Genomic DNA, 19,176 nt, shown 5'->3' with positions numbered 1-19,176 from the left:
CATAATTATATAAGGTATACCATTTGTTTATATTTACTGTCAACAAAACAACAGCAAATGTATACATGTTTATTCCAACCAAAATACTGATACCCAATCAAACGTTGACAACGCTCAATTCACCCAATATTAAATTTTGTGTATAAGTTACATTAAACTCTCTCATAGAATGGGTCGTCCATGGTGTAATGAATATGGCCCTCTACTGCAGACCCAGGGAACTCTAGTTTGTATTCTGCTACCGACAGAATAGTTTGTTCTGTATTACACAAAAAAACCATCCTGTTTATGCCTCCGAATAGTGGCCCAAGTAATCGCACTGTCCGTTTGCCAGTCCGTCTGTTACATTCTTGTCCCAGCAATGACTGATATTATTGATGTGATTTCGTTTAAACTTCACGCTATTGAGGATCAGAAGGAAGATGTGTCCCGCGTACAATTCACAATACGTTCAAAGGTTAGATCACACTATGGATTTCAAAGCAAAACTGCGTGTCAGCCATAACTGTTAAACCATTCATGGGAACCCAATCAAACTTCAAAGAACAGTATAGCAGCGTGGGAAGACGTCGAAAATAATATTCATGCTGTAATCTCAAAGGTGAAGCTCATACTTGGAAGTAAATGTAATATTACATTGGGCTTCATAGCAAGACTCTGCCAGATTTTTTAAAACTATCTATGAGACTTCAATTTAATTTCACAGAAATTTAGCGAACAATGGGAATGTATGTCACGCTTAAAATGTGTGCTCTTCTCTCAAACGTCAATGTCACATTTTGATGTCAAGGTCATACACTATTGGTTTCATAGCGATATTTTTTTACTAACGGGAATTAAAAAAAAACTTCACACGTCATTGTAGAGCATCATGCATCATCGAAGGTGTGTTTCGCATAAAAGTTCTGCCCTTATCTTAAAGGGGTCACCGTTCAAGGTGAACAGAATACACTATGGATTTCACAACAAAAAATCGTGTCTCAGTCAGAACCTTTTATTTATTGATGGGAATTCAATAAAAAATTACATAATTGTAGAGCAACTCCGGGAAGGCGTGGCACTCATTAAAATTGAGTTCTAATTGTTTCATTCAAATGCATCAGAATCTCATTGAAAAGGGCAAAGCTTTGGCCGAGAGATGTGAGTGAGTTCCTTTTTAAATGCCCGTTCATATCGGTCTTGTCCGGTTAATAACTTAAGAAGCATTTGTCCAATCATTACCAAATTTAGCCAGAACGTGTATTGGCATTTGATCGACATCTTCGACCAACATCCATAATGCCCTATTCACTCACTTATCGCCTTAATTATAATTAAAGTAATTAGTAATTACCTAAAGATGGCATTGTCCGTACACTATCTTTAGAATCATTGATCCAATGATAGCCAAATTGTGTCAGAATGTGTATGGGCATAATATTTCGAATACATTCAATAACCAGCAATATTGCTCCTGTCACTCGAGAGTTATTGCCCTTTAACGATAGAAAATACTCAAAAATCGGTCTTGTCCGATCAATAACTTTATAAACATTTGTCCAACCATCACCAAATTTAGTCGGAATGTGTATTGGCAGAAAATCAAGATCTGTTTTGATAACTGGCCATGTTTTATAAGTCACGCCAGAGTGATGGTCCTTGAAGTTGCAAATACATGTACTATGTTGACAGTGTCATCACTCTAAATTAGGCTTGAATTGTTTCCCTCCGTCTGCAGATAGAGTTGGAATCTCTAATCATTGAAGTACTTGGGGTTTACCTTTTCGTTTTTTATTATTAGTTGTTTTATTGATAAGTTTCCTCAAGTTAATGCATACTTTGATAAGATTTACCTTTTGCGTTTTATCTTTATTAAGGATTGTTGGGATAAGAGTGAGGTTTGTGCACATAAACTGGTTTAAACCCCCAGTAAATTTACATTTTACTGACCGTTCCAAGGCGGTACCTAACAATTCTTGATAAACATACCAATTATACATATATATATATATATATAGTATTTATGCACTGTGCTGTTTGTAGAGTTTTGTGCTGTTCTATGTTTCTTGTTTGTGAATTTGTGTTCTATGTCTTCGGCGTTTGCCCATTGCCACTAAACCGGGTTTATGTTTAAACTTTTTGCTACTGAGCATGTTTCTGTAGCTTTTTGCATATATATATTGACGTACAACCACTTGTCACCAAACTTGGGGTCCTAAAAATAAAACCGGCGTATTTTAGGACAGTTGGCACTCTTGTAGTGCATTAATGCTCTGGCTCCATTTTATTGATTTGTGGCCGTTTTGTCCTATTTTTGCTTTTGATTCATTATAGCGAATATTATTACCTTAAAGATCAATTGGCTATCACTCGAACAAGAGCAAATCAGGGCATTTGTCAAACTCACGCTATTGTTTATCATTACATTTCTCAACTTATTACCTTAATATGTTTTTCGAGAAAACAATCTTGATTTCTATCGCAATGCAAAGTAATATCTGTATATATATATAAAAAAATCAGATTTCGATGACCCAGAACTGATTTCACAATACATTTTCTTTGGTGGCCGTCCATATAAGTCATTCAAGTCATTATTCGTTAATGTTATGTCTGCCTGGAGCGGGGCTGGTTTCCGCTTTGGCTTCAAATTTTAAGAAAATATGCAGAGTTGATATTTCCCTATTATGAGACAATCCACGGGACCATACAACTTGAAGAAATAATGTTATTTCTGGACAAAAACGTATAAAAAATGTAATTGTTCTTTCACATGTCTAGTTTCTAGATGTATGCCATTGGTACGTTTTCCCTTTTTTATTGTTTTCATAAGAATCCTTCGAGGTGGAAATACTTTAAGTAAACTGTGCCATTGCCTTTCAGGGCCTTTTGAACTAAAATGTGACATTTGCCTTCTCATTTTTGGAATTTTGAACACATAAACGCCTCAAACTCATTTATTCAAGATAATGAAAGTTTAACATACAATTTTAAACAAACACATCTACAACAACAGTACACACAATGCTTACCTGCATATTGTATACTAAAACAATTCAATATTTTGTTGGGAACAAAATTTCTGTAAAAAAATACTCTTTTTTTCAAATGGAAGTAGTCGAAATTCAGCCTCTGCTTAAGAATATGAAAAAAAACTCTGCTTCATTTTTTTAAAACAAATCTCCATATATAAAGATTAAAAGACCCTCGTATTTGCCAAAATCACATTTATCTCGTATACTCGGTTAGTCTTGCCACGTTTTATAGTATATGTCACATATAAGCAATCTTTAAGAAGCTTGGCCAGAACGTTGATCTTAAAGTTCAAGTTTATAGTTGGTCAGGGGAAATTAGGTCAAAAGGTCATTTACTTTCAAAGGTATTTCATTTTAAACTATATATAGGTTTCCAGATCAATTTAGAAAAAAATAGTACTATATAGATTTATAAAACAGACAAAGATTGCTTCTCGTATAATGAACGGTACAATTATACATGAATATATGACATATTTGATAATTAATAAAGTTATGACTAATTTAAAGCGATTTAATACAATGGTTATTTTACATTTACTACAAGTGTAACACAGGGGGTATACAACTAGTTATAAACAACAACTCTATAGAGAAAAACAGAGAGTATAACTCTAGTAAATGTCAACAACTATAAAACAAGAACTATATAGAGCTAGCGTTAACAAATAACGTTTTTAAAAGAAAAGTACTCATTTAACAGACGGTCATAAACATTTCATGGTTTTATATGACACACTGTAATGCACGCGGTTCTTTAAACACACTTTTCTTAACTGCATTTCACTTATACCAAAACTTAATATTTCAACGAAGTGAACTATTCTTTTGGTGAGGACAAAGTTATAATCTAAGGGCTTAAAGCGTTGAAAGGCTATGCACGACAAGCGTGATTTTACTTTTTTTACAATTCATCACAGGCAAACACAATCGAATACAAAAAATCTTTTTTGGTGACCACAAACTGTAACCGATAAGGTCCCGTCATTACCTAAGAGGAAATTTTAATTGGTGATTTTTTAATACAATCAGCTATTTTCATTACAGTAACTGATAAATCTGTACTAGGATATATGAAGAATGAAGACCCCCACCTGGATCCGCTAGTGCTACCTACAGGTAACCGTCCAAATTTCTACCCGCAACCATCCTGGCAATATCAGCATTAATCACTATGTAAAAATATTAATTGAAAATGACAAGTCGAAGTATACATTTGCATTAGTTTGAAAAGTGACGCCGCAGTCAAAAGCAGGTATGGTTTTGTTGAAGATGCGGTGTCTAATGGTCATGAGGTCACAGCGTTATTTACTAATCTCACAAACTCTTAATCCACTGGAGGTAGTTTTGAAAATATTTATCAAATTGGTATACCATAAGATAATAACAGAATAAAAGCACGAAAGGACAAAATATAACACATAGTTGATAGTCATACAACGCCTTTCGCTTCGTACAGACTGATTAACTGAGAAGAGCATATGGAAGATATTGCTGTTTTAATAACTATTTTAATACAGTTTAAGTTTCTTGGCAATATCTGCAAATCCGTCTAGAAAATTTATATTGTGAATGTGTTATAGTTAGATATTTTAATATTTGTTTCGGTTCTCCAACAATTTACATATAGCCATCATTGGATGAACTGTGATTTTTCGGTGGCATACCGTTGTGACCAGTCTGGTAGTTGGACGGGTACAAATACGTATAATCCGATCTTGGCAATCCATTAGGCATATAGTCTACGTAATGAGGTTTGTCCTCGACATTTTTTTTTTCCTGTCTGGAAAGATCGTCGTGCTTCATGCCTGGGTAATATTTCCTGTCACCCTCATAATATGAATGAAGGTAGTCGTTTGTAGATGAAGTCGATCTCTTCAGGTCTGAAATCTGGTCATACACATTATCGGTTCTTGTGTGGATCATGTTCTGCAGTGGTGCATTTTTGCCGCTGAAAAAAATGACAATATATATTGTGATTCAGTGAGATCATAAAAGTTGCTTTTAATGCAAGTAACACAATAATGATTATCAGGTGGAAACCCGAACGTTTGATTGGACGTTTTACACACACACCAGACTAACGTAAATAGGCTAGAAATTACGGTTGATTATAAATAGTCATGCTTTATGGAGATCCTCTAGTATATTCTGCATGAGGAGTATGTAGAACTATATGTCGTGGATTCCAAAGCATCTTGCTTTTACGAAGGTACGAAAAAAAACTAGCCATATAAAGTTGTTATAACATAAGCATACAGAGAAGATACTTATTCTGATTAAAAAATATCGCTTTGTTACAACAAACAAGAATCATAGAAGCATCGCGATCTAGCTTCTTTATTATAAGTACGTATTTAAAGCTCTGCTCTTTAAATATGTTCAAATCTTGTATAATTTCAAATAATCCTTAAAATATCATACACTTACCGAAATTCGTCACCCAAATTTTGCTCTGAACCAACGGAATTGCCTGAAACAAGATGAATTAGATACATGACAGGAACGTTCCAAATTGATAAAATTAACATAAGGAAATTTATAAAAAAAAAACATTAAAAAGAGCCCAAATCAACTGAACAAACCGTTTCTTTTTCCGAGCCTGTATTTCGCCACCACAATGACAACGAAAACAAGAATAACGATACTGGCAACGGTGCTGGCAATAATCGCTGTGTGGTTGGTTCTCGTGCCGTCAGAATCTAAAACAATCAAACGTCCTCTTTATACTACTGTCATATGTGTCTTATAATGGTACAGAATATACATAGATTGATCAAACTCGAAGTAATTTTTAATAATCTAAATCTTATATTCAATTCGGTATTTCTTGTTTGAAATCCCATGAAACTACACTCTTGAATGCAACAACACATATATATGCCATCGATTTGTTATCAAATGGATACATTTATTGCAAAAATGGGTCTAAACTGAAATAGACTTTAGTGTAAAATCATTTTACCTTTGACGCAGTGACCGTTGTCAGTTCGACTATATCCATCACTGCAGTCGCATCTGTAGCCGCCTGGTAAATTCTCGCAATAAGTGTTTTGCTCTGTGCAAATGTTTCCGTTTTCGCATTCGTTAATATCAACATCGCAAGTGAACCCTGTCCATCCCTGTTTACAGAAGCATTCCCCGGTGTCAGGTCTACATGGCTTGCCGATTTGAACGACGTTGATAACGTTACATGGACATTCCAGAACACATTCGGGACCGTAAAAAAGATGGCCACATTCTATAATATGCGGGAAAATGTTGATCATATGGTACGGTTAAAGATTGTAATTGTTTAAATGATACCTCTTTTTGTTCTTATCAGTTCTTAACTACAGACCGCAATCCCAGCTTTCTAATTTTAACAAAGCTTTGGATTTAAATCAATCGGATGAAAGTGTGAAACATGAAGACCGTCTGATGACCATTTGTAACCAGACATGCATACACATGTGTAGGACCCGCCGGTGTTGGAGCATTCGCTGTTTTCCGGACAGGAGTGAAGGTCACTGGCTGTGCATTCGTCTACATCCTCATTACATGTACTTCCAGACCAACCCGGTATACATTCGCAAGCACCGTTGTCAGGGTAACAATAAGCTGTGTTCTCCTCGACACATTAGCATTCATGCTCTCAATTGTCCCCATACAAACCTTGTACACACCGGATAGCTACAACATTTTGTTATACTTAAATAGCCATAAAAATCATTTCGCCATAACGAAAAATCACCACATACTCCTTTATGCAAACTTTACACTATATTTTTATAAACTATCATGTGTATTGTTTGGCCGCTGTTGTACAGTGATTACTGCTTGAAGTCTGCATTGTAAATGCGGGTTTGACTTGTTTTTTTTAAATCGAATGAAAATTGTTTTATTTATTTGTTTATGAAAATAAAGATGATACAAACTTCAAGAAGCGAATCAAACCTATACACAAGATTGTTAACAAATACCGGACATAGTTACCTCATTGGCACAGTCAGTAAATTAACACGGATTAAAAGATATTTTTAAGAATTCGATCTCAATAAGAATCATAGATCTTACTCACCTTCGCATTGCAGACCGTCCGATGACCATTTGTAGCCTGATATGCACGAACATGTGTAGGACTCGCGAGTGTTTGAGCATTCGCTGTTATCTGGACAAGAGTGAAGGTCACTGGATGTGCATTCATCTACATCCACATTACATGTACTTCCATACCAACCCGGCTTACATTCGCAAGCACCGTTGTCAGGGTAGCAATATACTGTGTTCTCCTCGACGCATTGACATTCCTGCTCACAACTCTCCCCATACAAACCTTGTAAACACTGGATATCTAAATCATATTTATATTAATAGCATCCATTAATGAACATAGAAGAATAAAGCAACGGAATTGAAAGTATTTGATACCGATTCATGTACATTTTGATTGCCGGATGATCCCGTATCATGGTATAATAATTTGAAACGATTTTATAAGTAGAAAAGGAAATGCCCAATTGTATTGAACAATCACAGTAGAAACGTCCAGTTTTAGTTAAAAAAACAAACAAAAAAAACCATAACGGCGATAACTTTATTTTATGTGTTGATAGACCTTGATTTTTACACCTTGGTATTCCGTATAACGTTTAAAATGATTCCTTGATTATATAACATCACAGGGCCTTAACATAACCTCATATTGATTTCCTTGATAAACTGGCAAGGTTATTTGTAGATCATTACATTAAAGGACTGCACATTGACTGTTATCTGCAATATATCACTGCTCTTGGTATCTTAGAAGTTTTCTCATCGAACTAATTTGGACATTTCCTAAAATGATGGCAAAGGTCGACTAGAAAATATTCGGATTCGAAGTATGGACCTACTTGCTACAAGACCAGAATAATTATTACAACAACTTGTAGCTGTTCACAGGCTGAATTACTTAAAGCTAACAAAGGGCAAAGACAACTTAGCTCTACTAAGATACGTGTCTTTGCTATTCTTCTATGGTTCAAGCAATGCGATTTTACCGGCGCATTAAACCACGAAATAAAGCTAACTTCTTCAAGCTATTATTATGAAGTTTTCGGGTATTCAACTTATAATCTACTTGCTACAAGTTGAAATAATTCTTCTAATCGGTTCCATTTATTTGTAGAAGTATTATTTGAGAAATATTCTTTACCATAGCAATAAGCTGCAAATGGAATTGTTGCATCAAGGTAATATTGTATTTCATGTCCACACCTTCTAACCATAATGTCCTGCAAATTGCTACATGTTCCGTCTGTGTCTAAAGAACAACCTTTCATTACCGTCAATTCACTCGTTAATGACGACATAGGCGGATGTGGGTCTGCAATCAAATTTGATACAAAGAAGAAATTTAATAGATTTAATGTAAAAACAAATACGACAATGAACATACTAATGTGAAATAAAATGCAAACCATCCAATAATTGGGTCACATATCTTTAAGAACGTGTTTTAAAGGCCAATAAAGAATTAATTTTCATTTTATTATTTTCCACAGCCATTTTTATCAGAGAAATAAAAACCTATCGACCATGTTTTATGAGGTCGCATGTCTAGTTTTATTGCAAAAGAATCTAAATTCGTGGCACTGATATCGACGTGTTATGTTTCAACAAGGCTTGCGCACCCACGCTTCTGTCTTCTTATTAATAAATATTTTATTCATTTTGGGGAAGAAAAATAAAAAGGTTTACATGCAAGTTTATCAAACAGCAAATTGAAATATATTGCAGCTTTTTACAAACCTTGTAAAACGACTGGGTATAACGCTCCACAGTTTCCATAAGTGACATTGTGTCTCTGGAAAGCAAGAATGTAAGACCGACCACTGTAAATGGGTCTATACCATCGTGACATTAAACTGTAATCGCTGAGTAAATTTTCTGGGTTATCCTCAATGTTGCTGATCAACCTCCTGGGCAGATCTTTCATTAACAATGCTTCCCCATTGCAGCGACTCTCTCCAAACATTTCTGTCAATGTGATATACAATAACACATAAATTAGTGTTGTCGTTGTAGTGTTTTATTTACGGATTTCGGCTGTTATTGCATCGAGGTTTTAAGAAGTTTCTACACCAATTTTGGTACACCTATGATATTTCTTTAATGTTTTAAAATTACCTTCACATTGCTGTTCGTCAGATGAGGATTTGTAACCCGACAAGCACAAACACTTGTAGGATCCGACGGTGTTGATACATTCACTATTCTCTGGACAGGACTGAAAGTCACTTGATGCGCATTCGTTTCTGTCACTGATGTTACATGTCCTTCCGAACCAATCAGGTTTGCACTCGCAAACTCCGTTGTCACGGTAACAATAAGCTGTGTTCTGTACGACGCATTGACACTCGTGCTGACAGTTCACCCCATATTGACCATGAACACACTGAGTATCTAATGACATTAAAGAACATTAGTTTATTTTTAATTGTAATGATAATAAGTCATAAAAATTATCACCATAACAGGAGTAACTAAACTGCGCATGTAAATTATGATAATTATGATTATGCACACTAAAAATGTTAATTTTACACTTGTCACATTAAATATCTGTACATAGCAATATATTGTTAAATAATAACATTAAAGTAGTACAGGGCGTCAAACCCATAATTCAATCTTAATTAATGACTATTGTTTATTTGTTAGCACAGTAGTCAGTCAAGTCACACGGACGTTAACATGCTCCTTACGTCAAGTTTACCTTCGCATTGCAGACCGTTCGATGACAATATATAACCCGACATACACACACACTTGTACGACCCGTCTGAGTTGACGCATTCACTGATGTTCGGACAGGAATGAAGGTCACTGGATGCACATTCGTCTACATCCTCATTACATGTACTTCCAGACCAACCCGGTTTACATTCGCAAGCACCGTTGTCAGGGTAACAATAAGCTGTGTTTTCCTCGACACATTGACATTCATGCTCACAATTGTCCCCGTACAAGCCTTGTACACACTGGATGTCTGTTAAATATTTCTATAATTTGTGTACTTGTAAAAGGCTGTAGTCAATAATATAAAGTTTTCAATTACTAGATAAAATAGAAATATATATAACATGCTCATGTGACTTGCAAACAAACTGAAACAGCAACGCACACGTAGCACATATTTAAAACTAGTTTTAGTTTTTAATGATGTTTGGGTACACAATGCGCCATTAAACAATAAGAAGAACATGGACGTTTACCGAAACAGTACGCAGCATATGCGATGGTAGGGTCCAGATAATATTGTATTTCGTAGCTGCATCGCCTCACTGGTATGTTGTAATCAAGATTGCAAGGATTTCCAGACTCATACTGACAAGCCTTGATTACAGAAATATCGCTCGTGAGAGTTGACATGAATGGATGCAAGTCTGAAAAGTAAAAATATACCCTTGTCATAAAGCTGTTGCGTTAGGAGTTTCATTCAAAACATTGACATTCGTTTAGATGTATAACAAACATGTATGTTATGCCATTTCATGTGCCATTTCAGACAAGCAAAGGTTTTCGAAACTGAGGAGGCAAACTGTTTTAATAAAAATCAATTTTACTTTTCCCCTTCCCTTTTTTCTAATATTAATTGGTTTGGTTGCACCTCGGCCTGCGCCTCATACAAGTATAGGGTTAAGATGGATCATACAGTGCTGACTGGTAAAATAGGACATGCGCCACCCAGTTTGAAACGATCTCACCCGCTTCAACCGGTAAGAACGGCTCACATGCAAAGTACATATTATATTCAAATACCCATCGTGTAGGCCGATCTTTTTATAGACCAATAAAATTGTATGTGTTTAATAAATTATATTCCTGCTTTGTTATCGAGATAGATACTCTTGTCACATGAGTATGTATTCATGAAGTTGTAGCTATAAAAACCTATAGATGAATTTATTTATCAATAAAACATTCATGCTCATCTTGTTTCGGCGACAAAATATAATTTTCCCGTAAATCAACTGAAAACACTTAAATTATAATCACCAGGGACCTAAATTGCAGAAAAAAACTACATTAAATTATATAAAAAAACTGGTTATAGTAGGGAAGAACCCTCGCCAGCCCACAAGGACTAGTTATTGAATACATTTGTAGCATCATGTGACTATGTCAATCGACCAATCACAATACAGCCTTTTGCCGATTCTCGTTACTAATGCTTCTCAAAATCGTGGACTTAAAAGACAATATTTGAGCATATATCAACATATGTTGAAGGGTTCCAGCCTTCAGTATCTAAGTTTTAACACTCCTAATGATTTGCCACACTTTATTTCGTAATAAATTAAAGAATTTCCATTAAAGAGCAGTTTACAAACCATGAATAGTCGGACAGTATGATTTTATGTTGAAATAAGTTATAGTTACTACATCGGCAACCCGAGCTATTTAAATTATCACAAGCGCTTCAGCTCATATCAAACAGTACCCAGTTTAAGTATTTCAATGCTGAATATTTTGTCCTATAAAACAAACAGACAAAAACACAAAAATTGATTATCAAATATAAAGAAAAAAATGTCCAAGTACAGAATTTGAATATAAATGCCAAGGAGGCGAAACATGGCAGAGGCACAGAGATTAGTTTTGTCGGACCTATACAACATTCAAATACCCATATAAAATTAGGATTGCTGATTGTTTTTAAAGTGTTTTTTTTTTTTTAAATCATACACCATCTCCAATTTGGATATGTTTTTGATATTTCTCTTCTTCCTTCTGTTCTAAACTAATAAACTCTTAAATGAGTAATCGACAAAAACAAACACACATCGTACACTACTGTTTATAAGATTAAATTAATTTAAGATTAACTTATATAGTTATTATTATAAAAATTTTTATATCAAATTTGTTGAGTTGGGTTAAACGTGATGTGCTTCATTTAATAGCCGTCAACTTTTTAAGTAAACACAACGGTTAAAAATGTTTGAAAATCAAATTTTGTCAAGAAAAATTGAAAATCTTATTTTCTACAATACATACGGGCTAACTTTATGGATACACAAGAAAATTTATAATGAAATAAAGTGACTCTTTTACAGATTGTTTAAAGCCTGAGATATCTTAATATTTTAATTACCTTTTTAAACAAACACCAACAACTGCTGGGAGATTTTTATTTGAATAGAAGTTTGTATATACAAACCTGATATCATTCAATTTTTCATAGCGTTACCTTGGCAAAATGTAGCATTTAATGGCACATGTATAATTTTTATCAAAATTCACTCTGATTTGTTTTTTTAATAATGTTTTTACATTTTTTGTTTTTGTTTTTAGTTTGCTCGCATCCCCTTCTATACCTTTACCTACATTTATCGAAAATATGTTTGTGTTTTGCATTCAGCGAAACAGATCCGTCGGAAGGAAAATTTTATTATTTGTAAAACAAACTCCAAAATCAAGAGGGCCAATGACCCTTTTTCGTTCTCCTGTCATTGGTTGTCAAGAGAAATACTGCTAATACGGAAGCAATCGTTGTTGAGGAAATCATTGGTCACTAAGAAAAACGGGTTGCTAAGGATGTCCATGGCTGTTAAAGGGAAATATAAACAGTCATAGTTCAAATAAACATGTAAATAATGTTACCAAGTAATTTTGTGGCTACTTTGGAGGTTGAAATGATAGTTTATATGGAACCATTGTCATTTGAAGAAAGTTGGCAGTTATGGCAATGGACCACTGAACAAATCTACGTAGTAAATACCTAAGCTCTTGGCACTGCAAATTTGGAGAAAAACATCTGGGCCCCGTTTTACTAACAGTTCGTAAGTTGTGCGTAAGTTTTTACGTACATTTTCAACTTACGTAAATAATACGAATTGCGTACATGCGTTTTACTAAAATTTCGTAAGTGTAAAACTTGTTTCCTTATAGAAGTCTATGCGACAAGTCACACCAGGGAGGAAGGGCCAACATTGGCCATAGAAGCATGATTTAAAATAAATAAATATTAGGGAACCTTTAGACAATGTTATTTGCAAAATAGCTAAGCTCTTTGCCTTGGAGTTTTGGAGGACAATCCTACATAAAACTAACCCGGCTAATAACGACCATGTTTTTTTTTTAACAAACTAGCATCTTTTAAAGGACGTTGATAGTGAGTCACACAAGAAACATTTCTGTGATTTCTTTTTAAAATCAGGAAAACGATTTTCATTCAATCATATAGAGAAAACTAGCTCCGCCCCCTGGCAGCCATATTTTACAATTGCAAATCGCTTGGTGGAATTTTGTAAAGGGTCATCCAAAAAAACATTTCTGTGACTTATTAAATCTTGCGCTTTCTGTGGAAAAGATTTGGAAGTTTTTCATATAGCCTTATAATGAAACAGCCACAAGCAGCTATGGTTTTAAGAACCAGCATGGCTTTTGCATGGAAATCGTTTAAAATATCGATCTTAGAACAGTCCTGTGAAGTCTGTTTGAAATTGGTCCAGTATTTAGGAGGAAATGTTGTTTAGAAGGAAATGTTGACAACAGACGGACGGAGGACGACGGACATTGACCCTATAACAATAACTGACACTTGAGTACTTCATGCTCATGTTAGCTATAAAACACAGCGCTATTGGGGTTTTCACTAAATTTATAATGTCTCTAAATTTTGAAACAAGTAAATGGCAAAACAAAGGAACCAACAAAACTACAACAGCAATAACATCATCATCATCATCATCATCATCATCATCAACAACAACAACAACAACAACAACAGCAGCAGCAGCAGCAACAACAACAATTGATGAAGTTTTGTTATTTAGATATACTAGTACTTTAATGTCCATTTTAGTTCTTTGGTAAACATATACTAGTATACCAACCATTTGCCCATGGAAAAATTATATAAACATGATATGCTCGGTTTACACACATAGAAATTTACCTTGTGAGTATATTGGATAAAACGTTCCACAGTTCCCATAAGTTAGGTTGTTTGAATCGGACAGCAGAAACAATCGACCGTCAAGAGTTGACCGGTACCATGCGGAAACCAGCTCCTTGTCACTAATAAGATTGTCTGGAACTTGTTCCGAGTAGTTGGACATTCGGGATGGCAAAGCACTTATCTCCAGAACGGTATCGTTGCATCCTAAAGATGTCAAAATAGTTAGAAAATCTTAATAATTTCTCTGTGGTGCAATTTATACGTTTAAAAAACGAAAATTTATGATAAATTATAACTAACCTTTTCCCCAACCGGTAAAGGAAAGGATAAGGATTAATCCGACTAATTTATTTAAAAGGCTCATTTTACAACATAAAACATCACTAAGACACACCCGGAAGTTTTCTGTGTGCCAGCAGTCCAACTAGTGTGATACAGTCTGTAAACGTTTGGTTGCATTTAACTACCAGGTAGTATTGATTAAAACGTTGGCCCAGGGTTTCATCTGCCTTAACAACTAGTTGCCAATAATTGGAAGTTCTATCAATAGACAAAGGAGAAATGCGAACGTGAAAAAATATGAAAGAGCTAGCGGAACGTCTTTTTGTACGAAACGTCACTGGTCCTTGTTGCATATAAGGATAACTTTTGTTGCATCTATTGTCTTTCTTTCACAGGAAAATTCGGACAGCAAATGAAATCCGCTCTTGTGTAATTCTTCTTTTTAAATTCAAGTTGCCCGTTTCGTCATATAAACAATTTGAAATTATGCAATTGTCTATGTTAACATTGCTCTCCTTTGCTACCCCATAGCATGGTGGTACGTCAAAGTATACTTAGACTAATATAGCAGGGCTTTTTCACCTAACATGGGTCGAAACAACGGGATAGAGGTGATATATACGGGTTCTTATTTATCTCATTAAAACCACTGACAAACCTCGTTAAAAGTCTTAGTGAGTCGTAAAAACAAATTTCTTACTCGTTTAATAGATTTATGCACCAGTCAATTGTTACCACGGCTCCCCCAGGTCCGGGGGTATACCGAGGTTAGCCGGGGAAATGGGCCATGTTTTTACCTTCCATGTGGCCCCTGCAGTGCCGGGTGGTTTTGTCTTCGCATATAATAGGGGGAATGGGCCTTACCTAGGGTCCCTGGGGTGCGGGGGCATTTGGCAGGGATTTTACCATCAGTTTGTCTCCGCAGGGCGGGGATTTTACCCGGGCTTTGCTGGGCCGAAAGTCAAAGTCCCCGCCATTCTCCGGACCTGGGGAGGCCGTGGTAACATTTGACTGGTGCATTACGAATCCCGTTTAAACGACTTACACGGGATATCAGAGATCGACATAGCGAGTTTCGACTGTACGTTGCCATTCATTTGTACGGGCCTTTCTAGCCGCAGCTATTAAATCCCTATTGAAATTTTGTGTCTTTCCTGGCGTCACAAACCCGGGTCTTCACATTTCACGTTTTTAAATGTCCTACGCGTATTCTAGAATAAACAAATCCAGGGAGAGCATGTCAGTGGACCTTCTAGTACGAAGGCCCCCACATATTTTCTATGGCCGCAGCACTCCTTTTAACCTTACTGGCGCTTCTTGTTTTAGGAAGATAGACAAGGAGTTATAAGTCAATGTATAGATGGCAGGACATATAAAATTCTTGATTGTCTAGTGCGTTTCAGCCATGCTGATTATGTGTCATGAATTTAGACCACCGTATGTAAAGTTTTTTTTATTTTTGCAAAGATTGCAAACACCTGCGGATATTACCGGTGCAATTACTCTACTTTACAGCTCAATTGCTTTTATGTGTAATTTATTCTATTTTAGAATCACCCATTTTTGCTTTAACCAATTGGAATAAAGTAAACTAATGTTATGGATAAATACAATACATGCAAACTTGATGAATGTCAAAATATATGCAAAGAATGTTAAATTTCAAACTTAATACTAAACGGGGCTGAACATGAACACATTTTATCGAGGCCTTTACAGTACAGATACATATCTCAAAACAAGTTATGGGTGAGTCCTGATTTTTAATGATACTAGTTTACATAAAAGTTTGAAATTCGAGACGCAGCGTCCCGATGCTGTCTCAAAAATAACAATGTGATATAAGCACTTAAACAATAGGGAAATACCCTAAGTATTAAACAGCGAATAGAAAAATACCATCGAAGTTTTACTTCCATCACAGCTGACTTTGCACGAAATGTGACACTTTAGGATACTTTAAAGGCCTAGTTTAATCATTCTATAAGTGACCCCCCTCCCCAAAACCGTATATTTGTACACAAACTCTGTGTATTGATCTTAATCTAATTGCCTAATTGTCTTACAAGATCTCTGATCTGAATAACCTGCTGTGCAGTTTTAGAGGCCCTGAGCCAATAAACAAATACACATGAAATTGACCCCTACTATGACATCAGTGCAATTAGCAGGAGATGCACAGCAGGGGGATGCTATGCCAAACTAGGCCTTTAAATACGTTACACCTATGCGTGATGTGTAAAATTGTTCAATGTAAAAAGGCAGCGCATGCATAGTACTTGGAATATGTACATTTAACCGCTAAGACAAATTATTAACAATTGACCAGAACATTATCAAAGCACCTGTATTTCTATTTACAAAGAAAACAGCAATTAAAATTAAAAAAAAATTGAAGAAACAAAGAGTTAACGCTATTTATTGCGCATTTTCAACACTGCTTGGTTCATTTACTTCTAGTCTTGTCGATTGCTAAGGCTACAACAAATTGATCACTTGTTCGTCGGATTTTCCGCACCTCTTTTTTCCCAAATGCAAAACAGAACCACAACTTTTGTTTGCGCCCGACCGGAAGTCGATGAGTGGAGAATGCCAACAAAAACGAATCCGAAATAAAAAAGGTATTTTCTTGGATAGAACGTATTGATCACACTGTCTGAATTGTTTGTTTAACACACGCAGATGGTACAAACTATCCTGAAACTGAACCTGAAACCAGGATGATTAAGATAATATGGTAAAACAGAAAATGTCGTGTTAAATTATTGTCATTCATTTCGGACATGTTGAGTTTTTGGATATCATTTTGCGGTTCGACTTATCATGACTAACAGGGGATTAATTGCATTTTATTTCTTGAGGCAAACATAAAAAGTGAATTCTAGGAACCCTTAAAGCAGAAATTTTAATTGTGCTCTGCATTTTTATAATATTTTCTGCTACTTGTGGCATGAACAAGACGAAAAGTTAGATGGAGTAAATTGACCAACCATGACAGTCAACAGATTGTACTTGACACTTTGCAATGAAGAAGGTACATGAGGATTTGAGCATGATTCAAACTCTGGAAACAATAATAAGATTGGATGTCCAGAGAATCTGCCCATTGACTGACAGGTGGCCATTGGTACTCTACTTTTGACTCTTCCGGCAAAATGCAATGAAATCAACATCAGCTTTCGAAGACTCAATTTACTTATCTAAGAGTAGATTATACGGTCTAGTAATAATGTTCAGGTTACATGTTTCGTGTCCTGGGTCTTTCGCATAGACTGCTAGTGCACAAACGTATATCTTTCCCTAATGCCAACTTCCCAATGTGTAACAATGTATAAAACTATAATACAAGGTGGTGTGACATTCTGAACATGATAAACCCTTTACAATTAGTGAAGTGTTCTTTGAATTGCAAACGCACAGTTCATGTTAAAGGTACTACTATGACGATTCGATTTTATGCTTTACCTGTATAGATAATAATAATATGCTAACACAACCTGCATACATCAGATTAGAGTGTGTTTTGCATAAAATATGTGAATTTAAATAATATTTAAATAATATATATATTCGCTCGGCTGCAGAATGCGGTTTTTATTTACCTTTTTATCAACATTGCATTTTGCTGCATCGTTTTATCTTTAAAATGGAAACAGAAGATTAGTTTGGTGTGGCCTAAATTTATTTCAATGTTCTCGTTTACCGTTGAAGAATCCTTCAGAAATGGCTAAAGTTTATGCCATAGGTTGGTTTTAAACAGGAAGTGATTATTGTATGTTATATAGTGCGTTAATAGCTATATTGTCAATCTGTGTTATTATGGCGTTTGCAAGCTTGACACTGGCTTTCATTTTCCCTACACTACTTAAAGGTTTGTTTTAAATTCATTATTATTATTATTATTATTATTATTATTATTATTATTATTATTATTATTATTATACTACTGCTACCACTACTACTACTACTATTACTACTACTACTACTACTTCTACTACTACTACTACTACTACTACTACTACTACTACTACTACTACTACTACTACTACTACTACTACTCTATTTTTATTCATTTTTCATTTTCCTTATGGTAGGAAACGTTGTTATTCGGATGAGTACGATACACTACTTTTAATCGCCTCGAAAATATAAACGGTTGTATTTGTTTAGAACAAATATTTGTTTATGTTACATTTTGTAATGCTTTATATCGGATTATGCTTTTTTTGTCTGTAATATTGGTTATTTCTAATAGTTTAATAAAAATTACTGGTCCTTGGTAAAAAAAGCAGAATACATATACACACATGTAAATATAGTATAACAGATAAGATTGGCGAATACATAGGTAACATACGCACAGAAGGTTTTGGAACACGCAGATAACATATTCTGAGTATTTGTTTCAAGTCAGTACTTTATTTATGTAATTTCAATATTAATTGAATACCTCTAAATTGAAACACATGCACAATTTTCAGGCAACATTGATGTCATGCATCAATTTTCTCTTGTTATTATAAGTTAAATAAAGTAATTGCGTAAGTGCCTGCGTATAAGCTAGGACAAATAATTAATCCCAGGTATATGATACTATCTTTGTAAATGTTCCTCATACTACGTTTTACATGGGTACTGTAGATTTTTGACCATTGGTTACCGTCCGAAATGGAATTTATTGAATAAGTGGAACCAAACAGTCGCAAAACTTAATATTTGAAATTATGCTGAAAATACATCATCTTGACGAACATATTAAGAAATGCGATTGAATTCCAGAAATAAAGTTCCAGTATGTTTAAGTTATGAACACTTACTTTTTTGAATTTATATCCAGATTACTTCTCTCAACCTTTTTGACATTTTTAACCTCAGTTTAATAAACAAATCCATTTATCGCAAACATGCCACAAAACCCTTGCAAGATGAGAAATAAACGTATGACTTGAC

General features: G+C 35.0%; 1 protein-coding gene across 1 annotated transcript; it reads right to left on the bottom strand.

The window, feature by feature from the left end:
* Nucleotides 1-2,921: 2,921 nt before the first annotated feature.
* On the bottom strand, nt 2,922-14,354 carry LOC128231929 (multiple epidermal growth factor-like domains protein 10). Its single transcript, XM_052945185.1, has 12 exons — nt 14,245-14,354; nt 13,942-14,148; nt 10,253-10,423; nt 9,754-10,026; nt 9,165-9,440; nt 8,787-9,014; nt 8,191-8,361; nt 7,075-7,347; nt 5,980-6,255; nt 5,600-5,716; nt 5,445-5,487; nt 2,922-4,965 (listed from the first exon to the last, which is right to left on the bottom strand). Exons 1-12 carry the CDS (start codon nt 14,306-14,308, stop codon nt 4,635-4,637), a joined length of 2,430 nt encoding a protein of 809 aa, XP_052801145.1. The 5' UTR covers nt 14,309-14,354; the 3' UTR covers nt 2,922-4,634.
* Nucleotides 14,355-19,176: the final 4,822 nt, after the last annotated feature.

Source organism: Mya arenaria, chromosome 4 (assembly GCF_026914265.1).
Source record: "Mya arenaria isolate MELC-2E11 chromosome 4, ASM2691426v1".
NCBI lineage: Eukaryota > Metazoa > Mollusca > Bivalvia > Myida > Myidae > Mya > Mya arenaria.
The sequence above is the reverse complement of the archived record's forward strand: the minus strand, read 5'-3'. Positions and strand labels throughout refer to the sequence as shown.